At 31.4% G+C, this 23485-nt stretch overlaps 1 protein-coding gene across 4 annotated transcripts in view; it reads left to right on the top strand.

Moving 5' to 3' along the window:
* LOC143068875 (neuroglian-like) overlaps positions 1 to 23485 on the top strand; it is a 123190-nt gene that overhangs the window by 92679 nt on the left and 7026 nt on the right. For all 4 annotated transcript variants that reach the window (XM_076243222.1, XM_076243237.1, XM_076243229.1 and 1 more), the window contains 9 exons: positions 11795 to 12085; positions 14859 to 15235; positions 17317 to 17548; positions 18474 to 18604; positions 19495 to 19705; positions 19959 to 20081; positions 20521 to 20700; positions 21835 to 21951; positions 22346 to 22513. In XM_076243222.1, the coding sequence (XP_076099337.1) occupies positions 11795 to 12085; positions 14859 to 15235; positions 17317 to 17548; positions 18474 to 18604; positions 19495 to 19705; positions 19959 to 20081; positions 20521 to 20700; positions 21835 to 21951; positions 22346 to 22513 (1830 nt within the window). The remainder of the gene's footprint in view (positions 1 to 11794; positions 12086 to 14858; positions 15236 to 17316; positions 17549 to 18473; positions 18605 to 19494; positions 19706 to 19958; positions 20082 to 20520; positions 20701 to 21834; positions 21952 to 22345; positions 22514 to 23485) is intronic.

Below are 23485 nucleotides of genomic sequence, written 5' to 3'. Positions count from 1 at the left end.
ATAAATAAAAACAATCCCAAGGTCTCAATTAAGCAATAGAATTTCTTCCTTATCGTACCTAAAGCTTGTTTTATTTCATAATTTACATATAATTTCATATTTCGGGATATCAGCAGACCTATAAATTCTTATAGAGTTACCTCCCCTTTTGTTAAATTATGACATATATACTCACCTGAAATATTATTTTATGTTATCAGACATATAATTTCACTTTGTGGTTGATTTGGTTGTAAGATAGAATTATAATGTTATCGTTTATCAATAGATAGAATTCTAATGTTATCATTTATCAAGTTTTAATTGTTATTCTGACATCAAGAAGTGTAGTATTTTAAGTCTCAGTTGTATCATAATTCCTGTAATGATAAACATTGCTATTGTTTTTGATGTAACTAGATTCTCCAAAAAGACTCCAAAATGTCTGCATGCAAATGGAATATATAGTATTGTTGCTGTAATTGGTGAAAATTGACAAAGTTAACTGTAGAAATTTAAACTCCTTTGAGTATGTGATAGAATATAATAAGAATTCTAGTGTCGGAACACATGCATCATAGTCTAACATCATTGACATACAGGTCTTGTGTTTCAATGGTGAGCCAATATTTAATTAATAACTTGGGAAATCATAAAACTAATATATGGAAAGAGCTGATCTAAGTCATCATATGAGGTTAACTGATAAATATTATATCTGCAACAGTACTTAAAGAATGTTTCCTTTGAAAAATGATCATTATTGCCTTTATAAATCAAAAGAAGAAAGCTCAAAGAAAGCATCAAAATGAAAGAAGTTTGATATGAAGGTACATTTACTAAGGCTTAACTAATGAGACATGGCTAATACCATATTTTAGTTAATTCATATCTACAAATAAAACTCCCCCTTATTTTGAGTATATCAATTCCAACATAATTTTACTTCACATTTGAATAACTGTATGGCTATTCTTAGTATAGAAGACAGACAGAAACTAAAATAGAATTCTGATTGAAAATTAAATGGGAAAAGCCTTCTGGAAGAAATTATTAAGCTAACAGATCAAAATTTGTAATTTCAGAAGACTTAGTTTTTTCCATGAACTAATTTTTTTTTAACGAGTTCGTTTAATGAGATACATGAGGTGTATTTTTCTTAAAGCATGACTACAAGCACTCTGCATATTTTTACAATGTGGGGATATGATGACCTTTACTATCCCAATATCCCTAGGCAATTATGCTAACTGTTTCTCAAAACTTTTACTTTTTAAGAAAAATACCAATATTGTCTGTAGAACCTAAACAGTTGAATGCTATTTGTGAAATTATTTTCCAATGTAAAAGAAAATTATATGTTGAAATAATTCAATTAACTTTAAATTACTTATTTTTATGCCCCACCTACGATAGTAGAGGGGCATTATGTTTTCTGGTCTGTGCCTCCGTTCGTCCGTCCGTCCGGTTAAAGTTTTTGGTCGAGGTAGTTTTTGATGAAGCTGAAGTCCAATCAACTTGAAACTTAATACACATGTTCCCCATGATATGATTATTCTAATTTTCATGCCAAATTATAGTTTTGACCCCAATTTCATGGTCCACTGAACATAGAAAATGATAGTGCAAAGTTCAGGTTAAAGTTTTTGGTCAAGGTAGTTTTTGATGAAGTTAAAGTTACATCAACTTGAAACTTAGTACACATGTTCCCTATGATATGATCTTTCTAATTTTAATTCCAAATTAAAGTTTTGACCCCAATTTCACGGTCCACTGAACATAGAAAATGATAGTGGGAGTGGGGCATCTGTGTACTATGGACACATTCCTGTTTATTTTCTGATGAACAGTGTGTTGATGTTTGATTTTATAACGTTGTTAAAATGTGTCATTCTGAATGTTGTGGATTTCTTATTAAACATATTTATTTTGTCGATATATGGCAAATAAAATGAAGTCTAGATCATTCGAGAGTTTATTAACATGGACATTTTGACAGTTATGTCAAAGATTTGTGTGTATTGAGTCAATACAATATGTCTAATAAGTTACAATTGAATCAGTATTAATGTACGCAGGATTGTAGAAGATACATTCCGACAGATTTATCAATTTCTTATTTAATAGCAGAAAAAAGGCAACGTCTTAAATGAAATATTGATATATACTTATTAAGGGCAGATAACAATGTATTGCCAGACAAAAGCAATGATTGGAACATTTTACTGTTATCTTTGAAACAATAATAGTACATCCATGGCTTTTAAAAATATTCATACATATATATTGCTGTAATTGGTGAAAATTTAACTGAAGAAATTCAAACTTCACTGAGTATAAGACAGAATAAAATGAGAATTCTAGTGTCTGAACACACGCATCATAGTCTAACTTCATTAATTAAAATCTTTAGGTGTGTTTGAATGTTATGGTAAATTAAGATGTGTTCCTTTGGATGCGTTATCTTTTGACATCATGGAGTTTAAGAACTTAAAACTAAGCAACAGGACCCCCAGTGAAAACTAAAGATTAAATCAGCTAGGTGCTCTGGAAGGGCAAATCCTTTTTCAATGTGGCACCTGTTTTGGCAAAATTTTGTAATGGAAATGACTTTGGCTTCACATGTTAGCAATCATTTTGGTTTAACTATTTTTTTTATTTTTTGACTCAGCCTCCATTATGACAGAAATTGAGTTTATAATATTTATTTTCGAAATATTATGACATGGCTAGGTTTTTAAAGGGATGGTTACAATGAACACTTAGTACAAAGTAATTTGAATTATTCAATGAAGCACACTGAATACTACAGGACACTTAAACCATCACTTATATCTCAATAATTGAAATTAAGTATCTCCCATACAATGCATTCCTGTCATAAAACATTGCATGTTGAATCAACGTTTATTTTTTAAATTTGTAAATCGATATACTGCAGCCTTTGATATTGTATGTAAAGGTTTTAACCTTATTGATAACTCACTGAATAAATAGAATAGTTAAACAAGGTATTATGTTTTTTTCTTGCTTCAGTGGAACTATTTGTAAAATTTGTCGGATATGACCGATTGTCATCCACACTTAGAAGTCTTTTGAAGTTACCCAAGGTTCCTTCCTCATTAGGTTTTATTACTCGTATCAACATCGTACTGCAAAATGGTGCGGGATCATTAAAACTGTAATCAGGATACATAAAATGAAGAAAATTGCATAATACTAGATATAAATTTTAAGTTATGGATTTAATGACTTTGATCAGGCAAAATGATAAAAGTGCATGAACCTGTAACACAGTAAACCAACAAGAAAAAAAAACCAAACTGGATTTTCGTCTTTTAAAACCAAGAACTTCTGATATCTTCCAAGTATTTGCCTGCTCCATCTTAATCAGTTTCTGGTCAGTACTGTAACACCACTTCTGTCTGGCCATAAATCAGGAATAAATTGTCCACAGACAAACTGTAGGTGGTTCCTGACTACATACCAAACTTAAATAGCTATAGATCACACATCAATTGGAAACCTTTTAAAAGCAATCTTTTCCATTTCCTGTTATACCATCAGGCCTAACACCTAATAGCCATTGATTCCTCTGATAGGTGAGAATTCCAAATTATCCTCAATTTTCTGAGCTCAAAGTCTAACATATTTGTAAAGTAGGTGTAAAAATGCAATTATCTAAAATTACATCAAATTAATTTACAGAGAATGATTTTGGTTTAATTCTTTCCATTAAGTTATATCAGAAATTGGTCAGATTATAATTATAGATACCTTTGTGATAATTCGTTATTGAAAATTGCTTTTAGTTACTGTTCTAATAATTGGTATTGACCAATCATATAAATGGATTCATCCTATTGGGATCAAAGGTTCAAAAGGGTCACATGGTATCGTTAGAGTAAGGGTAAAGGTCAAGTACTTTTGAACATTTATCTGATGAAATAAATTATTCACTCACAGTGGGGATGTTATATGTGCTTGATAGCAACATTCCTTTTGTTTGCCTGATGTTAATGGTTCTAATCTAGTTTGTTGTGTCATTCTCAGAGTGTCATTATATTTGGTTTATTTTGTTAAATAAAAATCGTGATCTGCATGTCGAAAAAAGGTTTGCAGTCACAATCCATCGACCAGTATGAGCATCCCAAAAAGACCACACAATGCTAGTGGAATACATCACTGTAAACACCATAAGGAGACATTTTTTCTCACATTTGTCATTTCAGGGCCTTTTATAGCTGACTATGCGGTATGGGCTTTGCTCATGGTTGAAGATTGTTCAGTGACATATAGTGTTAAATTACAATGTCATTTTGGTCTGTTGTGGGGAGTTGTGTCATTGGCAATCATATCACATCTTCCTTTTTATTTAGTTTGACAAAGCAATATGTCCTTTGAATCATACACCTTGAATGACCTTGTTCAGTTTATTTGCAGTGATCAAGTAAAATGTTATTGATTAACATATTTGTATAATATTTTGAATATTACTGCTGCATCTTGAATTTCCATCTCCGAGGTACCATTGTTTGGATTGTGTATCTGCTTGCATTAGCCAAACCTTTATTTAACTCGGTACTTGGGGAATAGTTCTTGGTTTGAGTTCAATGCATTTTACAAAGATTTTAATTATGTATTATTCCAGAGACACTAATTACTATCAATAATTAAAATGTTTCCATCAGTAGAATGAGGATCTATAATTAAAATGTCTCAAAACAAATAAAATAGATAAATAAGACATTTATTTTCTTTTTGGATAGTGTTTGTGTCCAGAACCAATCTTTCCCTGCTGAAATTTATTGTTCATCATCATGCAAATGCTTACGGAATTTCTCAGATGTAATTTAAATAAATTGAAAGTCACATGGAAAATCATTATGTAATGAACAGAAGCAATGTTATAGTATGCATTTATAGTTTGAAATTTTAATTGAAATTAGAATGTAAAGAGGAGTGCATTTAATTTTGAATGAGTAATGTTCCGTTACAGTTTTATATGTTTCTCACATGAGATACTTCACATATATATACTTGAGTTAGACCGAGAAAGACTTATATTCAGAAAAGGAAAGTACACCACATGGAATTTAACAGTTCAGCAAAATAAAGAACTTGAATCTTTTCTCTCAATCTTTTTTTTTACAAAATAAATATTGATTTGTTTACATGATTTGTCCATGTTTTCTTATTTTTCTTATTCTATACTTTATTATTTCTATCAATTTTTATGGTTAAAAAATCAATATCTAAACCAAAAATCAAAAAGTTGGCAAGTGATTTGAAAATGGTATCATATGGTTTTGATTCCTTCCTGAGACAGGAATAAAACAAAAGAGCAGACAGACAAAAATCTTAATGGAAAAATCTCATGAAATCCATTTATGTACCATATTTACTGTGTTCAATTGTCTCATTCATTCTAAAAAGCTGTCTGTATTTTCTTGTCACCAATCTTGATCTCCATCATATTTATCTGTAATATGATCTTGAACATTATGTTAAGACCAATATGAATCAGTAATTGGTCCTAAATTGTGTGTGTTATTCATATAGCTTTCTCTGTTCAGTGAAATACATGGTTACAATGAATACTGTATTCTTAATAGAATATATAATCTACTTGATTCTAAGTACCAAATATAAAACCTCACTTTTCTAATGGAGATTTATTTTTTAAACAATCGTTAGTTTTTCAGTTTGATTGTGTTTTACGGCTGACAAGAATCAAGTGGAATTCTCTTTGGTAAAGTTAATGTATGTGTAAGGATGCATAGTAACAAATTTCCTTGCTCCTTGGTGATAAAAGTTGACATGGTAATAATTGTCTTTCCTTTAGAACAAACCATTTGGGACTCATCTGACCAAAACTCATTTTCTTTACCATAATGAGAAATGCATATCAGCCACATTAATCTTTAGCCATCCCTATATTGTTCATAATGACAAATGATATTACTTGTGACCTTGAACTCATTTCAATTAACCTATAAAGACTTTTTCTACCTTAATGAATGTTTTGAGAGATGAGTAAGCATGTTAAATACAAATTGTTAAAGGAATAATGATTTGTATTGTTAGTGCACTGAATGATGGCTTTGATAGATCCCATGCAGCCTTTCAATCCCTCTCCTCAATAAAATCAAAACCTTGTTTGTCTGAATGATTCTAGGTTTGTTGTTTGCTTAAAGTATGTTACAAAGTTCGTTACTTTGTGTGTTATTACATAAATATGTTTGTGTGTTACTACATTCATAGGTTAGTGTGTTACTACATTCATTAGTTAGTGTGTTACTACATTCATTGATTAAGGTGTTACTACATTCATTGGTTATTGTGTTACTACATTCATTGGTTAATGTGTTACTACATTGGTTAGTGTGTTACTACATTGGTTAGTGTGTTACTTCATTGGTTAGTGTGTTACTACATGTACATTCATTGGTTAGTGTGTTACTACATGTACATTCATTGGTTATTGTGTTACTACATTCATTGGTTAATGTGTTACTACATTGGTTAGTGTCTTACTACATTGGTTAGTGTGTTACTTCATTGGTTAGTGTGTTACTACATGTACATTCATTGGTTAATGTGTTATTTCATTCAGTGGTTAGTGTGTTACTACATTTGTTAATGTGTTATTTCATTCAGTGGTTAGTGTGTTGCTACATAGGTTAGTGTGCTACTACAGTCATTGGGTTAGTGTACATGTGTTATAACATTCAGTTGTTAGTGTGTTGCTACATTTATTAATGTGTTATTTCATTCAGTGGTTAGTGTGTTGCTACATTGGTTAGTGTGCTACTACATACATCAAAAGGCAATAATATATCCCAGAATGACTGATATTCTTTCTCCTTACCTAGTACTATTAACTAATTATCTGAATAGAGAAATGTCCCATGTTAAAATGACTGTTGTATGCATCTTAATGCACAAACTGTCATTATTGCTTTTTTTGTTTAATAATTTGATATTATCGTTTGTTTTTATTTCTTTTGATGCACAATGAAATTGAATGACAGAATATAACAATAAAGATATTTGATTGTACCATTTTAATAACCAGTATGGGAGTCACAGAAAATAACTGCAAATATTGATAACAAATCATTGACCATATAAAAAAGAATAGGTTAATTATTTTGATTAAATTTGAATTATTTATGATTATTTTCACTTTACAATTAAACTTAGTATTTTAGATTTTGTTCTGATGTTATTTGTACTATGTATCACTATAGTCATTTTTATGGGTGTCTGATGTATGATTTGTATGATAACAACAATAAAATATCAGTCAAATTTGTATGTATTACCAGTGGGAACAAATATATGCTAACATCAATTTATTGTGATACAATTTACCTTGTAATTTTACATAGTAAATAAATGAAAGAGAATAGATAAGTGGATTGCCATTGATTGTACAGAATGCACTGTCTTCTGATATCAATAAAACATTTATATACTCTAGTCTAGTCCTCTGGTAATCAAATGTGCTATCAGAATCTAAATATTTTATGTAATTTGTTGTTAAATTCAATGTTTTGGTGTAATTTTTGAATAGGTCTTTCAGTGTCTATTTCCTACTATGAGATTTCATGCAATGCAATAAATTGGTATAGACTTGTACAATGGGATAATTGTCTGTGCTTATACAATAGGCTTTGCCAATTAATAATACAAATTTGCCAAAATGTTTTCCATGCAGAAGTTTGAATACATCAAATTGATCAACACCCACTGCTTGTGAAATGTAATGTTAGTATGTTCAAGCAAGTGCTGCAATGTAATAAAAATTATTCTCACTCAAATTCCAAGTTTTTTTACTCTTGAGAACAATAAATACCTAATTATCTGCTCATTATATATACATTTTGATAAGAAAACTGAAATTTATTTGTTAAATGCACCCATGAATTGTTTTCTTTAATTGTTGAAATAATGAAATGAAAGTTGGAAAACATCTTGGTTGATCATAGATTTTGTTGTAAAATTACCTCCCTTTGATATTAGTAAATCAGTAATACATTTTTTTTATATGAAAGAAAAATAAAAAATTATTGATTTTTTTGTGAGAAAAAAACCCATAGCACTAGCTTAGAGCTTGCTTCGTGCATACTATGTCATATATAATTGTTCATTACTTACAAGTGATTTTTGTTGAGCCTGCAACTTTTGTTGCAGAAAGCTCGACATAGGGATAGTGATCTGGCGGCGGCGGCGTTAGCTCACTTCTTAAAAGCTTTATATTTTAGAAGTTGGAAGACCTGGATGCTTCATACTTTGTATACAGATGCTTCATGTTACGAATTTTCTGTCAGTCACATGTCCAATGTCCTTGACCTCATTTTCATGGTTCAGTGACCACTTGGAAAAAAAGTTCAAATTTTTTGTAATGTTGAATTCTCTCTTATTATAAGTAATAGGATAACTATATTTGATATGTGCCTACCTTGCAAGGTCCTTATGTCTGTCAGACAGTTTTCACTTGACCTCGACCTCATTTCATGGATCAGTGAACAAGGTTAAGTTTTGGTGGTCAAGTCCATATCTCAGATACTATAAGCAATAGGGCTAGTATATTCGGTGTATGGACTGTAAGGTGTACATGTCCAACTGGCAGGTGTCATCTGACCTTGACCTCATTTTCTTGGTTCAGTGGTTATAGTTAAATTTTTGTGTTTTGGTCTGTTTTTCTCTTACTATATGCAATAGGTCTACTATATTTGTTGTATGGAATGATTGTAAGGTGTACATGTCTAGCGGGCAGATGTCATGTGACCTTGACCTCATTTTCATGGTTCAGTGGTCAAAGTTAAGTTTTTGAGTTTTGGTCTTTTTATCTAATACTATATGCCATAGGTCAACTATATTTGGTGTATGGAAATATTTTATGATCTTTATGTCAGTCGCCCAGGTTTTATTTGACCTTGACCGCATTTTCACGGTTCATTGCTCAGTGTTGTTTTTGTGTTTTGGGCTATTTTTCTTAAACTATAAGTAATAGGTCAACTATATATGTTGTATAGAAGCATTGTTAGCTGTACATGTCTGCCTGGCATGGCTCATCTGACCTTGACCTCATTTTCAAGGTTCATTGGTCTTTGTTTAGTTATCTTGGTTAATGTTAAGTTTATGTGACAGTTGTAATAAAGCTTAGCTTTATACTTAGGACTATCAACATGATATCAATGATTAGTATAGAAGGCGAGACATTTCAGCGTGTGCTCTCTTGTTATTTTATATGACAATGTTTGGTACTATTTATAAAAAAGGCTCTCTGTTAGTCAATCTCTAGTATCCTTTTATGCTGGGTTAGAGATATTGATAACTATCTTGACTGAAAACGGTCAATACAGATTTCCATTTCCTGGATTTATCCCTGAGACTATAGCATATCTATGCATTCATGTAATTCACTGAAACTTGGCATACTGCTGAGTCTGGATCTAAAATCATAAAACAAGATCATTGATGGAAAGATAAAAGAATGGGTTAAGTCTACATCACCCCCATGCTTTTTCTGTCAAATTTTTAGACTGATGAGTTATTCTCTTCTTTCTTTTTAGAATTTAGAAATGCCTTTTACTTTTAAATTTCATAGACAGTAAAAATATGTATAGAAAATTTCATCGATTGCGGAGAATTAATCCTATAAATGTACACAGATTCGCAGCAGGTTATCACAAAGGTGATTGATTTAGATTTAGAAATTGCACGTAAAATTATTATAAGGTGGTTGTTAATATGGAAATTCTATCGCTGAACAGTTGTATGGCAGTGACTATTTTGGGGTTTACAATTTCATCAATTGATTAGGTACTATTGACAAGAATTTTTCTTTGTTTAAGAATTTTATACTTGACATAGCATGAAGAATAGAAAATTTTGTGTCATTTTAGTGCATTTTCATTATCACAGTTATGATGAGTTGGAATAATTTTTTTTATTTGAAGAGGAATTTTTATTAATTGGATTTTTTTATCCTTATATTGACAACTTCCATTTTCTTTACAACTGTAATTTCTATACATATCTTTGCTTACAATTAACATAGAAAGATCTATAAACAATTGTTTGTTTTTTTCTTCTGAAATATCATGTTTAAAGATTGTAGGTCCTTTTTTTGTTTGAATTATTGATTGATGGCAAATTGGTTAAAAAAAATCAAGATACTTATTAAAAGTACAATACATGAGTGTGGAGGTCGTTCATGTAAAATCATAGCTGTATAAAGAACTCGAGAAACCATTCTGTTTTACAACCGGTATTACAGAAAAATGGCTTCTGAATGACCGATTTTTCTTGACACAATTGACATGTTGAAACATTGTACGCAGATTGACATGACCAGCAAGTATTAAACCTGATTTACTTGAAATTACTGTTCATCCATTTTTCTATGAATTCCTCCTTTGTTCAAAGGGTCCCTGTTTCTTTCATCTCCTTCAATGTAGAGAGTCAACAATTGTTAATCATCAAAATCAATTAAGAGGTTAATGAAAGATGAGATCGTGTTTAGAACAATTGTAAGATTTCAGATTATGAAACTGAAATTTGGGAATCCCTGCAACTCACAACAGAGATTTAACAGAAAGCCTATAATGTGTAATCTGTTCCCAAACAATTTGTTACAGTGAAATCGAATTATAATTGTGAAAAAGAGAAAATTATATAAATTCCACGTAACTTCTTCTGCTTCTAGTCATAATGGTGATTACAGAATCTGCAAGTGATATTTTTATATTCCTCGGTCATTTTTTTGTACATTTACAATTGTATTAGAGTTAAAAGGAAATTTGTTTCAATTTTGTATTTCCAAGAGAATGAGAGAATAAAATGAAATGGGCGACTGAAAATCAAATAAAATCAACAGCGTTGACAAGTAGAATTTCTATTACACGGAGGACTGGTGACTCAGAAAATATTCATTGTCTTAAATTTGTTTTATTTCGTTAGCCTGTTGTATTTGTTGAATGTAGTTATGAGGGACATAACGAACTTTTACGGCAGCATAATCTCTAAACATATGTTGATTTGCATTTGTCATCCTCACTTTTAAAGGAAATAAAGTAAAATAATTTGACATGCTTTTTATGAATAATAGACAAGAACATTATTTTATGGAGATTTTGACAGGAATGATACAGATTTAATGACAAAAGGTTGATTCATACAAATAGGAGAAATATTAAGACTGAAAGGTTTATGTTTTGGGGTTGTTATTTAGTGATTTAGTCATTGGAAGAAAGCTTTTTTTCTCTTGCTGGTTCCATTTCCACTTTAGAGTCTTTAATGATCAACATTTTGTGAGAGAGAAAGGAACTACCAGAGAGTCATTTAAACTCATATGTTGAATACAAACTGACAGTGTCATTGCAAATGGAAAGCTTTTTGTTGGAAAGAGAAGATCTGTCAAACTCATGTGGCTGTGAAGAAACTTCATCCACAAAATACCAACTTCGAATAGTGAAACAAATGATAAAAATATTTTGTCTTATACCCTCCTATGTTCAATGTTGAGCTTCTCTTAAAAGTATTTACAGGCCTATTATAGTTAATAGCTAAATAAATCAGCCCCCTCACACCCTTTCCTTAACAAGTTTAAGGGTCAAGTTTTACCAGATCATTTCTGCCAATTTTCTGGCATAAGTTAGGTTGCATTTAGTTTTATTTTGAAAAATCAGGAAACTACCTTACACTAGCTTCCTTCAATGCATACATTAAGATTATTGTCTAAAATGTTAGCACATATATATTATTTTATGATGATTTAAAGATTATCTTTATATATTTTCAGGTGATTTACGGATTCGTGTGCCTTTGACCAACCAGGAAGTAAGACAAGGAGAAACTGTAAAATTTGTTTGTGATGTAGTAACAAGTCCAGGAGAAACAGATAAAGTCTTCATTCGATGGAAATTTAATGAAGAAATTATAAAACCCAGTAGTTCTAGTAAATTTAACATTTTAGAAGATGGTCAGACTTTAATGGTACAGAATGCTCACAAAAGTGAACAAGGCGATTATACATGTATAGCTTCAATACGAAAAATGAAAGATAGATCAACAGCAAGACTTATTATAAAAAGTAGGTACAATTGTCACATTAAAGTTAGAAGATGTGGTATGATTGCCAATGAGATAACACTCCACAAGAAACTAATTGACACAGAAATTAACAACTATAGGTCACTGTATGTATGGCCTTCAACATAGTCAGCTATAAAGTATGTTTTACACCATAAAATAAAATATCAATTTTGTAGTTAATGAATAGATGCCTTTCAGAGAGCACCCCAACATTGTCCTATTGAACAACTTCACAATAAAATTGCCTTATTTTCACTCAGATATAGGTTTTGTGTTTTAATAAAATGCATAAGATCTTATGTAATCTTTACATTTCATTGATCAAAGTAACTTTTAGAATTAGAAAAAAAATAAACAAAATAATTAATTTCTATATATAAAACAGAAGATATTGATGCTGCACTAATTTATTATTACATAATTTTTATGGATGAAATTGCTGTAAAGACTTATAACTGAATACTGTTTTGTGTCAAGTTTATCTAAAATTGTAAATTCAGGAAATTACATGTAACAAATTATTGACAGAAAGCTGACTTCTTTCACCCGAGAGATGCATTTAAAATAGAATGCTGACAACCAATTTAAAAACAACTTGAAATTGTTTCATTTTTCTGTCAAAGACTTATATGAAAATTGTTATCCATTATGCAGACTTATATGAAAATTTTTATCCATTATGCAGAGTTAGTCAACAGTTAATACAGCAACTAATGGTCTTCTGGTGATATCAGAAATTCAGACAAGAAACTGTTCACTTAGCGCCATGTGTTAAGTACCACACATCATAAAAATTTTATTGCCGGGTTTTAAAAGCTTTTAAAAAATAGTGCCTAGTTTTTGTGTGTTGAATAATGATTCTTTTATGTGTCTAAGTGTTATAAAAACTGGTTGTTAATTCCTCAGAGTGAAAGCCACTGTAAAATTGATCTATCTTTTAAAGGTTAAATGCAAAATAAAAATGGATTAGCAATTCCATTCACAATTTAGAATGCACTTTATAGATACTTGAACAAATTTTTCATGTCACAGATTCTTTTGAAGATTATTTTTTATCCATTATAAGAAAATTTTCACCTTCCATTTCATTTAAATTTGGCAGAATTTTTCAATACATCAAGAGATTTGTGTAAATAAATGATTTACAGAAAAATTTTGTAGCTACATTTCCCAGACAGGAGACAAAAGATTTCTGATTTTCGTATTGACCAAAAAATGGTTTAAAACTTTTGATCTTTTCAAAAATATTGATTCAAAATTTCAAAGCATTTGACTCCTGTACAAATACAGTTAACAAATAAAAGTGCAGTCATTTTGATAAAATCTCATTGCAAGAAAAGAAATGTTTCAATTTTAGAAAATGTCTTCATTAATTTTTCAGAATCAGCGATAAATTTAACATTTCACCAATTTATTCCAACAAGTGTCAATCAACTAAGATGTGTAACATTTTGAAAATCTCCTCATTTCATTTTGATTGGTTGTAATTTAAATTTTGTCCTTTAAAATTCACGCTAGGCTGTCTATTTTTTTAGAATCATGTTTGATTCATCTCAAAACTGGAATGAGTCACTCTCTACAATTTCCTAAATGATAGAATTTAAGGACAAGAAAGGCATTAAATGGTTTTGAATGGTCTTAAAATGTATTATGGTTCTCCTCAGGTCTCATCTCAGCATCACCTCTTACAATTTTATGTTGTGTAATTACTCAGAGTTTAATTCGCCATTGCTCCTGACAGAGTTAAACAAAGGATCTCTGAACTTATTATTGATTTCTGCAGTTTTTACTACTTTTTAATTTATTTTTTAACAATCATGTCAATTGTTTTTGGTCTGCTCTGTTTTTTTCACTCTGTCATTAGGTTTTACCATTGTCAATTCATGTCAGATCTAGAACATTTTTGTTCAATTATATCAAGGAAAACAGTTGTTTGATGTAATTCTGAATTGTATTTTTTTGGGGGAAATGACAATTTCTGAGCTTTGACCATTTAGCTCACATGGAGCAATAAGATAAAGTTACCATCAATTTTCTAGATTATTTTATTGCACTATGCAAAAGCAAAGACAGTTTCGAAATATGATACAAAAATAATAATAGTTACTTAGTTGGAAGTTGGCACAAAGTATTCGATGAAAAATGTTCCATTGGATAAACCAATAAATGAAACAAATTGAGTAGTCATCAGTTGAAATTTTCTTCAAAATAAGTTTAAGAATAAAACGAAGTGGTTCAAAATTAGAAGCTGAAACAAAATGATCATTATTAAAAATGTTCACATGGTTATAAAAAGAAATGGAACAAAGTAGACAGTTGATGATGAGAACAGTGATGATGATGATAATAACGGACTGTACATTAATTACATATTTAGGTAAAAAATTACTTTGTACTAGACAGACACAGCTGTGAGCTGGGAATTTAGCTAGCCAGTTCACAAGGTAACAGTCCACAGTAAGATATGTCACCCTGCTGACGTACTCCAAGCCAACTAGTCTTTTCACTTACTTTTTAATGTGCATGCTTAGTTGAGAAGCAGCAAATACCAATTTTAAAGTCTTTGGTTTGACCTGACCAAGGTCATAACCCAGTCTCTCTAGAAATGAACATGCTATTGCAAGACCATGTAATTGATCAATTGGTTAATTTGTAAAGCCTATTGTTAGGGCAAGCTTGTTAGAATTATATAAAGCAATTGAAATGTAATAAGAAGTACCTACACATGACAATGATGAATTTAATGACTTATTTTGTGTGTTTTTTTGTAGCTACTCCTTCCCCACCAAAGAATATAGAGTTGGTGACATGTATGGGTCATAAAGCTGACCTCGTGTGGGAGGATGGGGAGAATGGCGGTGATTCCATTAAAGGTTATTTAGTGCAATATAATACATCAGTAAATCCAAACTATTGGAATCATAACTATGAAGAAATTTCAAAGTCGGCACCAGAGCCAAGAACTATAGATTTGTCTCCTTGGGGGACTTACTCATTTCGTGTTTTAGCTAGAAACTCTATAGGATACAGTGAGCCTAGTTTACCGACGAAAAGTGAGTGTCGAATTCCTCCAGGTCATCCAGATGGAAATCCCGAAAAAGTGGGAACAAAAACTGATAAAAAATATAAACTTGTCATCACTTGGGAGGTATGTTTATTACAATGTAAATGGAACACTGTGACAAAACAATAACATTATCAATGTAAGATAGGCAGTATGATTTCACACTAGTAGAAGTCCTAACTCAGTTTATACTCTTTGATTGTTTTGTCTATAAATAATATAAGTAGTCAGTATGTATAAATGGTCAGCTTTTATATTCATTATCATAGATCTATTATTGTTGTGGTAATCCTTGTATAATGTCTAAGTCACTATTTACAAAGGATAAGATTTTTCAATTTCACATTTATTTCATAGATAGTGGAAGATTCAGTTAATTGCTTAACATCCAGTGGCAAATATTTCATGCATATTCAGTTAATTGGTGTTCCATTTTTCTACTTGGGAAGGAAAAAAAGAAACATTCCACTGATCAATAGGATTGTATTACAATGTTATGCATGTGCATCTTAGTTCAAATTGATAAAGCCCAATCATTACCGTGCACTAGCCCCAAAAGCACACTTTATACAAAATCATCTGCTGTCACAGAGAGCACCTGTCCTAGACTAAAAGGGATTAATTATTGTAAATTCATTTTTGAACACAAAAAAATGCAAATCATAAAAATATCTGTCTCCGTGTTAATCATGTTTATAAGCATGAAACAAGTATGAATTGTCAGGTTATTTTTCATAATGACAGGAAATAGTAAAAGGCTGTAATTTCCTGACTAAAGGAACAATCATTTGTGATTAAATTGATTTCTGTGCAGCCTGGTACACTTCTGCATACAAAATTTCTTCACGTTCCATTGCACGTTTGAGATAAATAGATATTAACAAGAATACCAAATTAGCATGCCCAATAGGATTTATTTGTGATAAGCAATTTTTGCATGATAGACTTAAAAGTTGGGTTTAATCAAATTTCTCATTTTTGATATGTCAACTCGCATAAAAACTTCATTGTTTTTAGTGTCATGATTGTATAAAAGGAATGTTATTTGGAAAATGTCGCTGAGTTTGTATTTTGTAATTTGGCAGAACTGATCAACAATTATGAAACATGTCACATTGCATCGTTCTTGCTAACAGTTTTTATCTTTCTATGTAGAAAATGAGATATTATGAGAGATTATTAGGAATGGCAGATTAAAACCTGGTGTTATTTGCATATAAAGCACAATAGAATTGGTTATATAGAAAGATCTTTTCGAAATAATTACTTAAATCTAACTCATGTTGCCTTAGAGAGAAATATTTTGTGTAATAGTGCACAATTTCTTGTTATGAGCCCTGGAGGTGTTACAAAAGAGGTTTATAATGGCTCTTAGAATAGCAACTTACTTGTTGACGTGCTGAGTGAAGGGATTTTATAACAATTTTAAAGATCCATTCATCATAATCAGTTTTAAGTATTTCAAAAATAAAATGGAATATTGATTTTGACAAAGAAAATAATATGACAATTTAACGTATCCAAAGAAGTTTAGAAATTCTAGCACTGATTGTGAATATAAATTAAACTATTTGGTCAGATTCAGAAAATGAAACTTTCCATGAAGATTTTTTTATTCCGCATGAGATATAATATCCTTAATCAGAATCAAGTTGACCTCTAAACGTCTTTAATAATTTGTGCCGTTTAATGGCTGCCCAGTTGACACACACTCCACGTTTCCCTTAACCCATATGTCTTGTTAGTTGTTGACTTATTATCTCCCTTTACAACACCTTATGTGTAATGTAAGTTGACCTCTAAACGTCTTTTGGTAATTTGTGCCGTTTAATGGCTGCCCAGTTGACACACACTCCACGTTTCCCTTTACCCATATGTCTTGTTAGTTGTTGACTTATCTCCCTTTACAACACCTTATGTGTAATGTATAAATAAGGGTATAATAAAATATACTAAACAGACATTTAAAAAATGTTTGTTCTTGTAATTTGTCTCTCATGATGAATTGATGTGCAGTCATTGATTCAGTTATTTTTTTTTATTTTATACATGTGACTTTTGACCTTTATTTTCAGTCTATGTCTAGGTTAAAACACAACTGTCCAGGTTTCATTGATTCAGTCTAGTTTTAATTCATAAATGTGACCTTTTGCCTTTATTTTCAGCCAATGCCTAGATTAGAACACAATGGTCCCGGTTTCCGCTATCATGTATCATGGCGACGGAAAGGTAGTACCTACTGGAATAACACGACAGTCTGGGACGAGAATGCAGATGAGTTAGAGTTAGACGTAAATGATATATATGGTTTATATGAAATAAAAGTGAAAGCTGTGAATGATATAGGAGCATCTTATCAGCCTGCTTTTATTATACTTGGTCATTCAGGAGAAGCAGGTCAGTGAACCTTAAGTTATTCTTTGATAAATTACAATAACATTTTTGCAATAGGTATGTCACATTAATTTCACAATGTAAATTTTTGACTTTTTTGTAAATTTTATGTTCATATTTTCAATTATTTTATTAGCACACACTTAATGTCTTTTTAGTGAAAACCATTTTGTTGACCTTATTGATGCCCATACTTTATTTTGTTGTTGGGTTACTGACACAATTATATTATCATATCTTTTATTATATAATTGTTAAGAGGCAATAGGAAGAAAGGTTGAACTCACTATTAAGAAGTAGGAGTTCAACTTTGAGTATTGATATTGTATCAAAAGAGCTTACTAGCAAGGAAGAAAATCAGTGATGGCATAAATAATTGATATGTCATATTATAGAAATCATAGAAATGGAGAAGGCTTAACACTTCATTTATAGAAGAGACATATAAATTATGTACGGTGAAAAGAAAGGCAACAAGCCATATATAAGTTTTCCTACTCTATAAATAAAAAAGTTACCTGTCATATTAGGTTTCCTTGGTTAAAGGTCATAATGTATATAAGTCTTCACAATATATTAGCATACAAATGTAATGTGTGTTTTATACCATTTATATCTTTTTTTTAAATAAACAATTTGAACTGAATTTCTTGCTTTCAATACAAAAAGTGATAAAAATTCTTTTAAGAAACAATGATTACCTTTCTTGTCACAATAAAAATGAGAATGGAAATAGGTTATGTGTCAAAGAGACAACAACCCAACCAAAGAGTAGAAAACAGTTCAAGGCCACCAATAAGTCTTCAACACAGCGAGAAAATCCCGCACCCACAGGAGGCTTCAGCTGGCCCCTAAACAAAATGTGTACTGGGTCAATACAAATAACATCAATGTATAGAAAGTTTAATGATGCCTTTGTCTTTTTCAGAACCTTTGTTGTCACCTAAAGATTTCCGTTTGGATCCTATGCAGCCAATACAACCTCATAAAGCTCATTTTATCTGGGAATCTGTAGACACATCTCAAGACAAAATAAGGGGGAGATTTAGGGGTTATAAGGTAGGTTTATATTGTCATTAGAATACAAGTCTAAAATTGAGAATATAAATTTGGAATATGTCAAAAAGACAACAACCCGACCAAAGAGCAGCCAGATAACAGCTGAAGGCCACCAATCTGTCTTCAACATTCTTTTTTATGTTGTCTTTAGAATATACAAGATTGGTCATTTCTTCTGTCCAATAGTTCAATCAGTTTTTAAATTAACATTAAACTGATGGACAAAAATTACTACCAACAAGGCAAATTTTTAACTAGAAATTGTTAAATATTAAAAATTACAGGTTCCAACATATGAGGGGGGATAGGATCTTTTTCGTGACTCCGGGATCGTCTGCTTTTAGGCTCGGGATTTCGGTATTGACCCTTTCGGGATCATGGAATTCTTTTTTTTTGAATTTCGGGATGTCAGGATTTAAATTTATTTAAATTCGGGACCTCGGGATTTCTTTATTTTAAGTTCGGAATCAGGACCCTCCTATCCCCCTCACATATATCTGTCTGAATTTAAGGCATTACTGCTGTGATAGTTTGACCCTATATGCTATAACTGGAGCTGGACATGAAACAGTTAATATGATATTAGGTGAACACATGTTTCACTCATTCAGTACTTTACTAAGCTCACGTTGATAAGCACTGCTAATCAGTTTTTTGGCTTATGTTACTGTATAAAGAAAAATGTTAGCTTCAAGTCACAATATGAATTTTTTTTGCATGTGAGGATGTTTATTGTTTATTGGTTGTAAATTTGAAATTTGGTAAAACAGACAACTACAAGACGATTAAAAAAATACAAACATACATACTAATAGTTCTTCTTAACCTTAAAAGAAAGATAGTAATATTAACTATTGCACAAATTTTACACGATTTGTATATTATTTCAGTTACGTTACTGGAAGTCTAGTGAAGGACGACATAAATGGGAGGAAGTTGATGTTATTGTAGAAACCAGTGATGATATGTATCTCAGAGATGTCAGAGCTGCCATTAGTGGACTGCCAGCATATACAGCACTCAGGGCACAAGTTTCTGTGATGAATGATCATTATACAGGGCCACCTAGTGCTACAATAGACTTTTCAACACCAGAGGGAGGTAAAAATTTTGATTATTTTATCTTACAAGTAACTAAATAAAGTAAACTGACTACAAGGGTTAGTTTTTTTAGGACCAAGTCCTTGAACATTGTATAACCAAAATATTCAAGGGATCAATTTTGGCTAGAAGTGTTTCTAAGCTTATAATCTATTACACTGTATATAATTATCATATTCCTTCAAATTCTTCAGTATTTCTTTGTGAAATATTTATAAATATACATAATGGTATCATATTTTTTTTCTTGTAGTGCCAGGACCAGTTAGACATCTACATGAACATAGAATTGGTTCTACTTATGTTGTATTAAAATGGCTGCCACCAGAGGAGCCTAACGGTGTATTGATGGGATATGATATAGGATACCAACCAAGTAAGGCCAATAGTCCATTCTCCAAATACTGACTTTGTTTCGAATTTAAAAATTTTTTTTGTAAAGGGACACAACTCATTTGAAGGCCAAACTGTATCCTTGCTTATATATATCAAGTCGAAAGAGCATAGTGCATTTTGCAGAATCTGAAAAATATTTTTACCTTATAATAAAAAAAAATAATAAGGTGTGATATGATTGCCAATGAGACAAATATTCACCAGAGACCAAAAACGTAGATTTTAACATCTGTAAGACACCATAAGACTTTCAAGAATTAATAAAATCCATACTACAGCATTAGCTATAAAAGGCCACAAATGACAAATGTAATTTTTTTCTGCTTAACTTTAATAAATTATTTTTTAATATACTGATCGTGTAGCATATTGTTTTGAAGGTACAATTTTTTAAATAAAACAATGTTTCTTCTTTACAGTAAAGTCATTCCAAGTTGGTAATGTGATATTCCTTGAACCTAAAATTTCCAACCCCTCAATATTAAGAGCTCAAATCAAAGGATTAGAGGCAGATCATACATACAGATTCCTTGTGTGGGCTCGGACACAGACGGGAAGAGGAGAACCTAGCTTTATAGATGTTGAAACAACAAATTCAAGTGAGTTTAATGCCTTTATATAAAGCATTTGATAAAATAAAAATAAAAAATCTGGTATACTGACTGCATGATTCTTCCCATAATATTTTCAGTCTTATTTTTTGTAACATATTTATCGTTTCATACTGATTAGAAAGTAGTATGAATGAAATGAGATGTGAGAGTATATGTTAAGACTTAAGAGACACCTACCCGATGACAAAAACAACAAAAGACATCTACAGTGCAACATACAGTCTTTAAAAATAGACAACAGACAACAAAAGACATCTACAGTGCAACATACAGTCTTTAAAAATAGACAATAGACAACAAAAGACATCTACAGTGCAACATACAGTCTTTAAAAATAGACAATAGACAAGAAAAGACATCTACAGTGCAACATACAGTCTTTAAAAATAGACAATAGACAAGAATAGACATCTACAGTGCAACATACAGTCTTTAAAAATAGACAACAGACAACAAAAGACATCTACAGTGCAACATACAGTCTTTAAAAAAAGACAATAGACAACAAAAGACATCTACAGTGCAACATACAGTCTTTAAAAATAGACAACAGACAACAAAAGACATCTACAGTGCAACATACAGTCTTTAAAAATAGACAATAGACAAGAATAGACATCTACAGTGCAACATACAGTCTTTAAAAATAGACAACAGACAACAAAAGACATCTACAGTGCAACATACAGTCTTTAAAAATAAACAAGTGTCCAAACACTAGTCAAATCATCCTGAGTCTACAATTATTCAGAAACAATAACAAATCTGCCTAAAACACCTAACTCTTCAAAACACAAAAACATTAACAAGATGACATACAACAAAACAACCAGTTATGATGTTCCTGGATTAGGAGATTGAGAATCACATGAAAATGTAAGATATCAGCTAAACATTCTTAAGCACAAATGATATTCCTAAGGCTAAAGACTCCCATTGAATTGATATAATTATGTTTAGATATGTAAATTAGGACAATTATGTAAACAATAAAAATGCATCTGCCTGACTTACAAAATGAATATATTCCATACCATACAGTAAGTCCAAACAGTACATTTTGTGCCATGACATTTGCTAAGATATTTTTTCCCTTGTGACCATTATTTTATTCTTCAGGACCTGGTATCCCTCACCCTGTTGTGTCAGCAGTAGATAGAACCAGTTTTAACATCACATGGAGACCTGAGCACTTCCAGCATGATGTTCAGTACTTCTTAGAATATAAAAGAGAAGGTATTGTGCACTGAAATATCACTTTGTAACAAATACAATTGATAGAGAAATTTATAGAGATATACTCTTTATACATATCATCCTGAACATGTATGAAATTTTTTCCACTGGATGCTAAGCTATTAACAGTCAATCAGTCAACTTTTTATTATCAATACTATGACTTTAGATTTGGATGTCATCAAATGGTTAAACAGTTTTATTACCATTTCAGTTAAGACAGATGTCAAAGAAACATTAATTAATTGGCTATAAAAAAAATTTGCAAAGTTCAATTACGATGATAAACCAAATTATGTTTGATATTTATTTATTTATTCCTGAAGTTAACATCTATAATAGAAATATGTATAAATATTTATTGAGATGCAAATATTTCCATTTCATTTTTTAGGAGAAATAGATTGGGAGAAAACAAAGCCAGAATTTTTAAAATCCTGGAAAGTGGTGCAGGGTCTCAGTTCAAACACAAAGTACCAAGTACGTCTTGTGGCCATGAATAAATTTGGTGAGACAACATACAGTAAAAACTTTCCTGTTTTCACAGATGCTACAGCATATGGTAAGTAAACTTTAAAGGCATGCCTGAGTTACTTTTTGTGCTGCAATGTCAGGATTTGTCAGTGCCATTAACATATAACTATATATGTACAAAACAAAAAACTAAAAACAAATATGTTATACAGCAACAAACACCAACTATTGACCTGGGATAGACCATTCACTGTTCTTCCACCAACTATTGACTTGGGATAGACCATTCACTGTTCTTCCACCAACTACTGACTTGCGATAGACCATTCACTGTTCTTCCACCAACTACTGACTTGGGATAGACCATTCACTGTTCTTCCACCAACTACTGACTTGGGATAGACCATTCACTGTTCTTCCACCAACTATTGACTTGGGATAGACCATTCACTGTTCTTCCACCAACTATTGACTTGGGATAGACCATTCACTGTTCTTCCACCAACTACTGACTTGCGATAGACCATTCACTGTTCTTCCACCAACTACTGACTCAGGATAGACCATTCACTGTTCTTCCACCAACTATTGACTTGGGATAGAGCATTCACTGTTTTTCCACCAACTACTGACTTGGGATAGACCATTCACTGTTTTTCCACCAACTACTGACTTGGGATAGAGCATTCACTGTTCTTCCACCAACTACTGACTTGGGATAGACCATTCACTGTTTTTCCACCAACTACTGACTTGGGATAGACCATTCACTGTTCTTCCACCAACTTCTGACTTGGGATAGACCATTCACTGTTCTTCCACCAACTATTGACTTGGGATAGACCATTCACTGTTCTTCTACCAACTACTGACTTGGGATAGAGCATTCACTGTTCTTCCACCAACCATTGACTTGGGATAGACCATTCACTGTTCTTCCACCAACTATTGACTTGGGATAAGACCATTCACTGTTCTTCCACCAACTATTGACTTGGGATTGACCATTCACTGTTCTTCCACCAACTACTGACTCAGGATAGACCATTTACTGTTCACT

The sequence above is a fragment of the Mytilus galloprovincialis genome, chromosome 1, assembly GCF_965363235.1.
Source record: "Mytilus galloprovincialis chromosome 1, xbMytGall1.hap1.1, whole genome shotgun sequence".
Lineage (NCBI taxonomy): Eukaryota > Metazoa > Mollusca > Bivalvia > Mytilida > Mytilidae > Mytilus > Mytilus galloprovincialis.
Note: the sequence above shows the minus strand (reverse complement) of the source record. Positions and strands in the feature narration are given on the sequence as shown.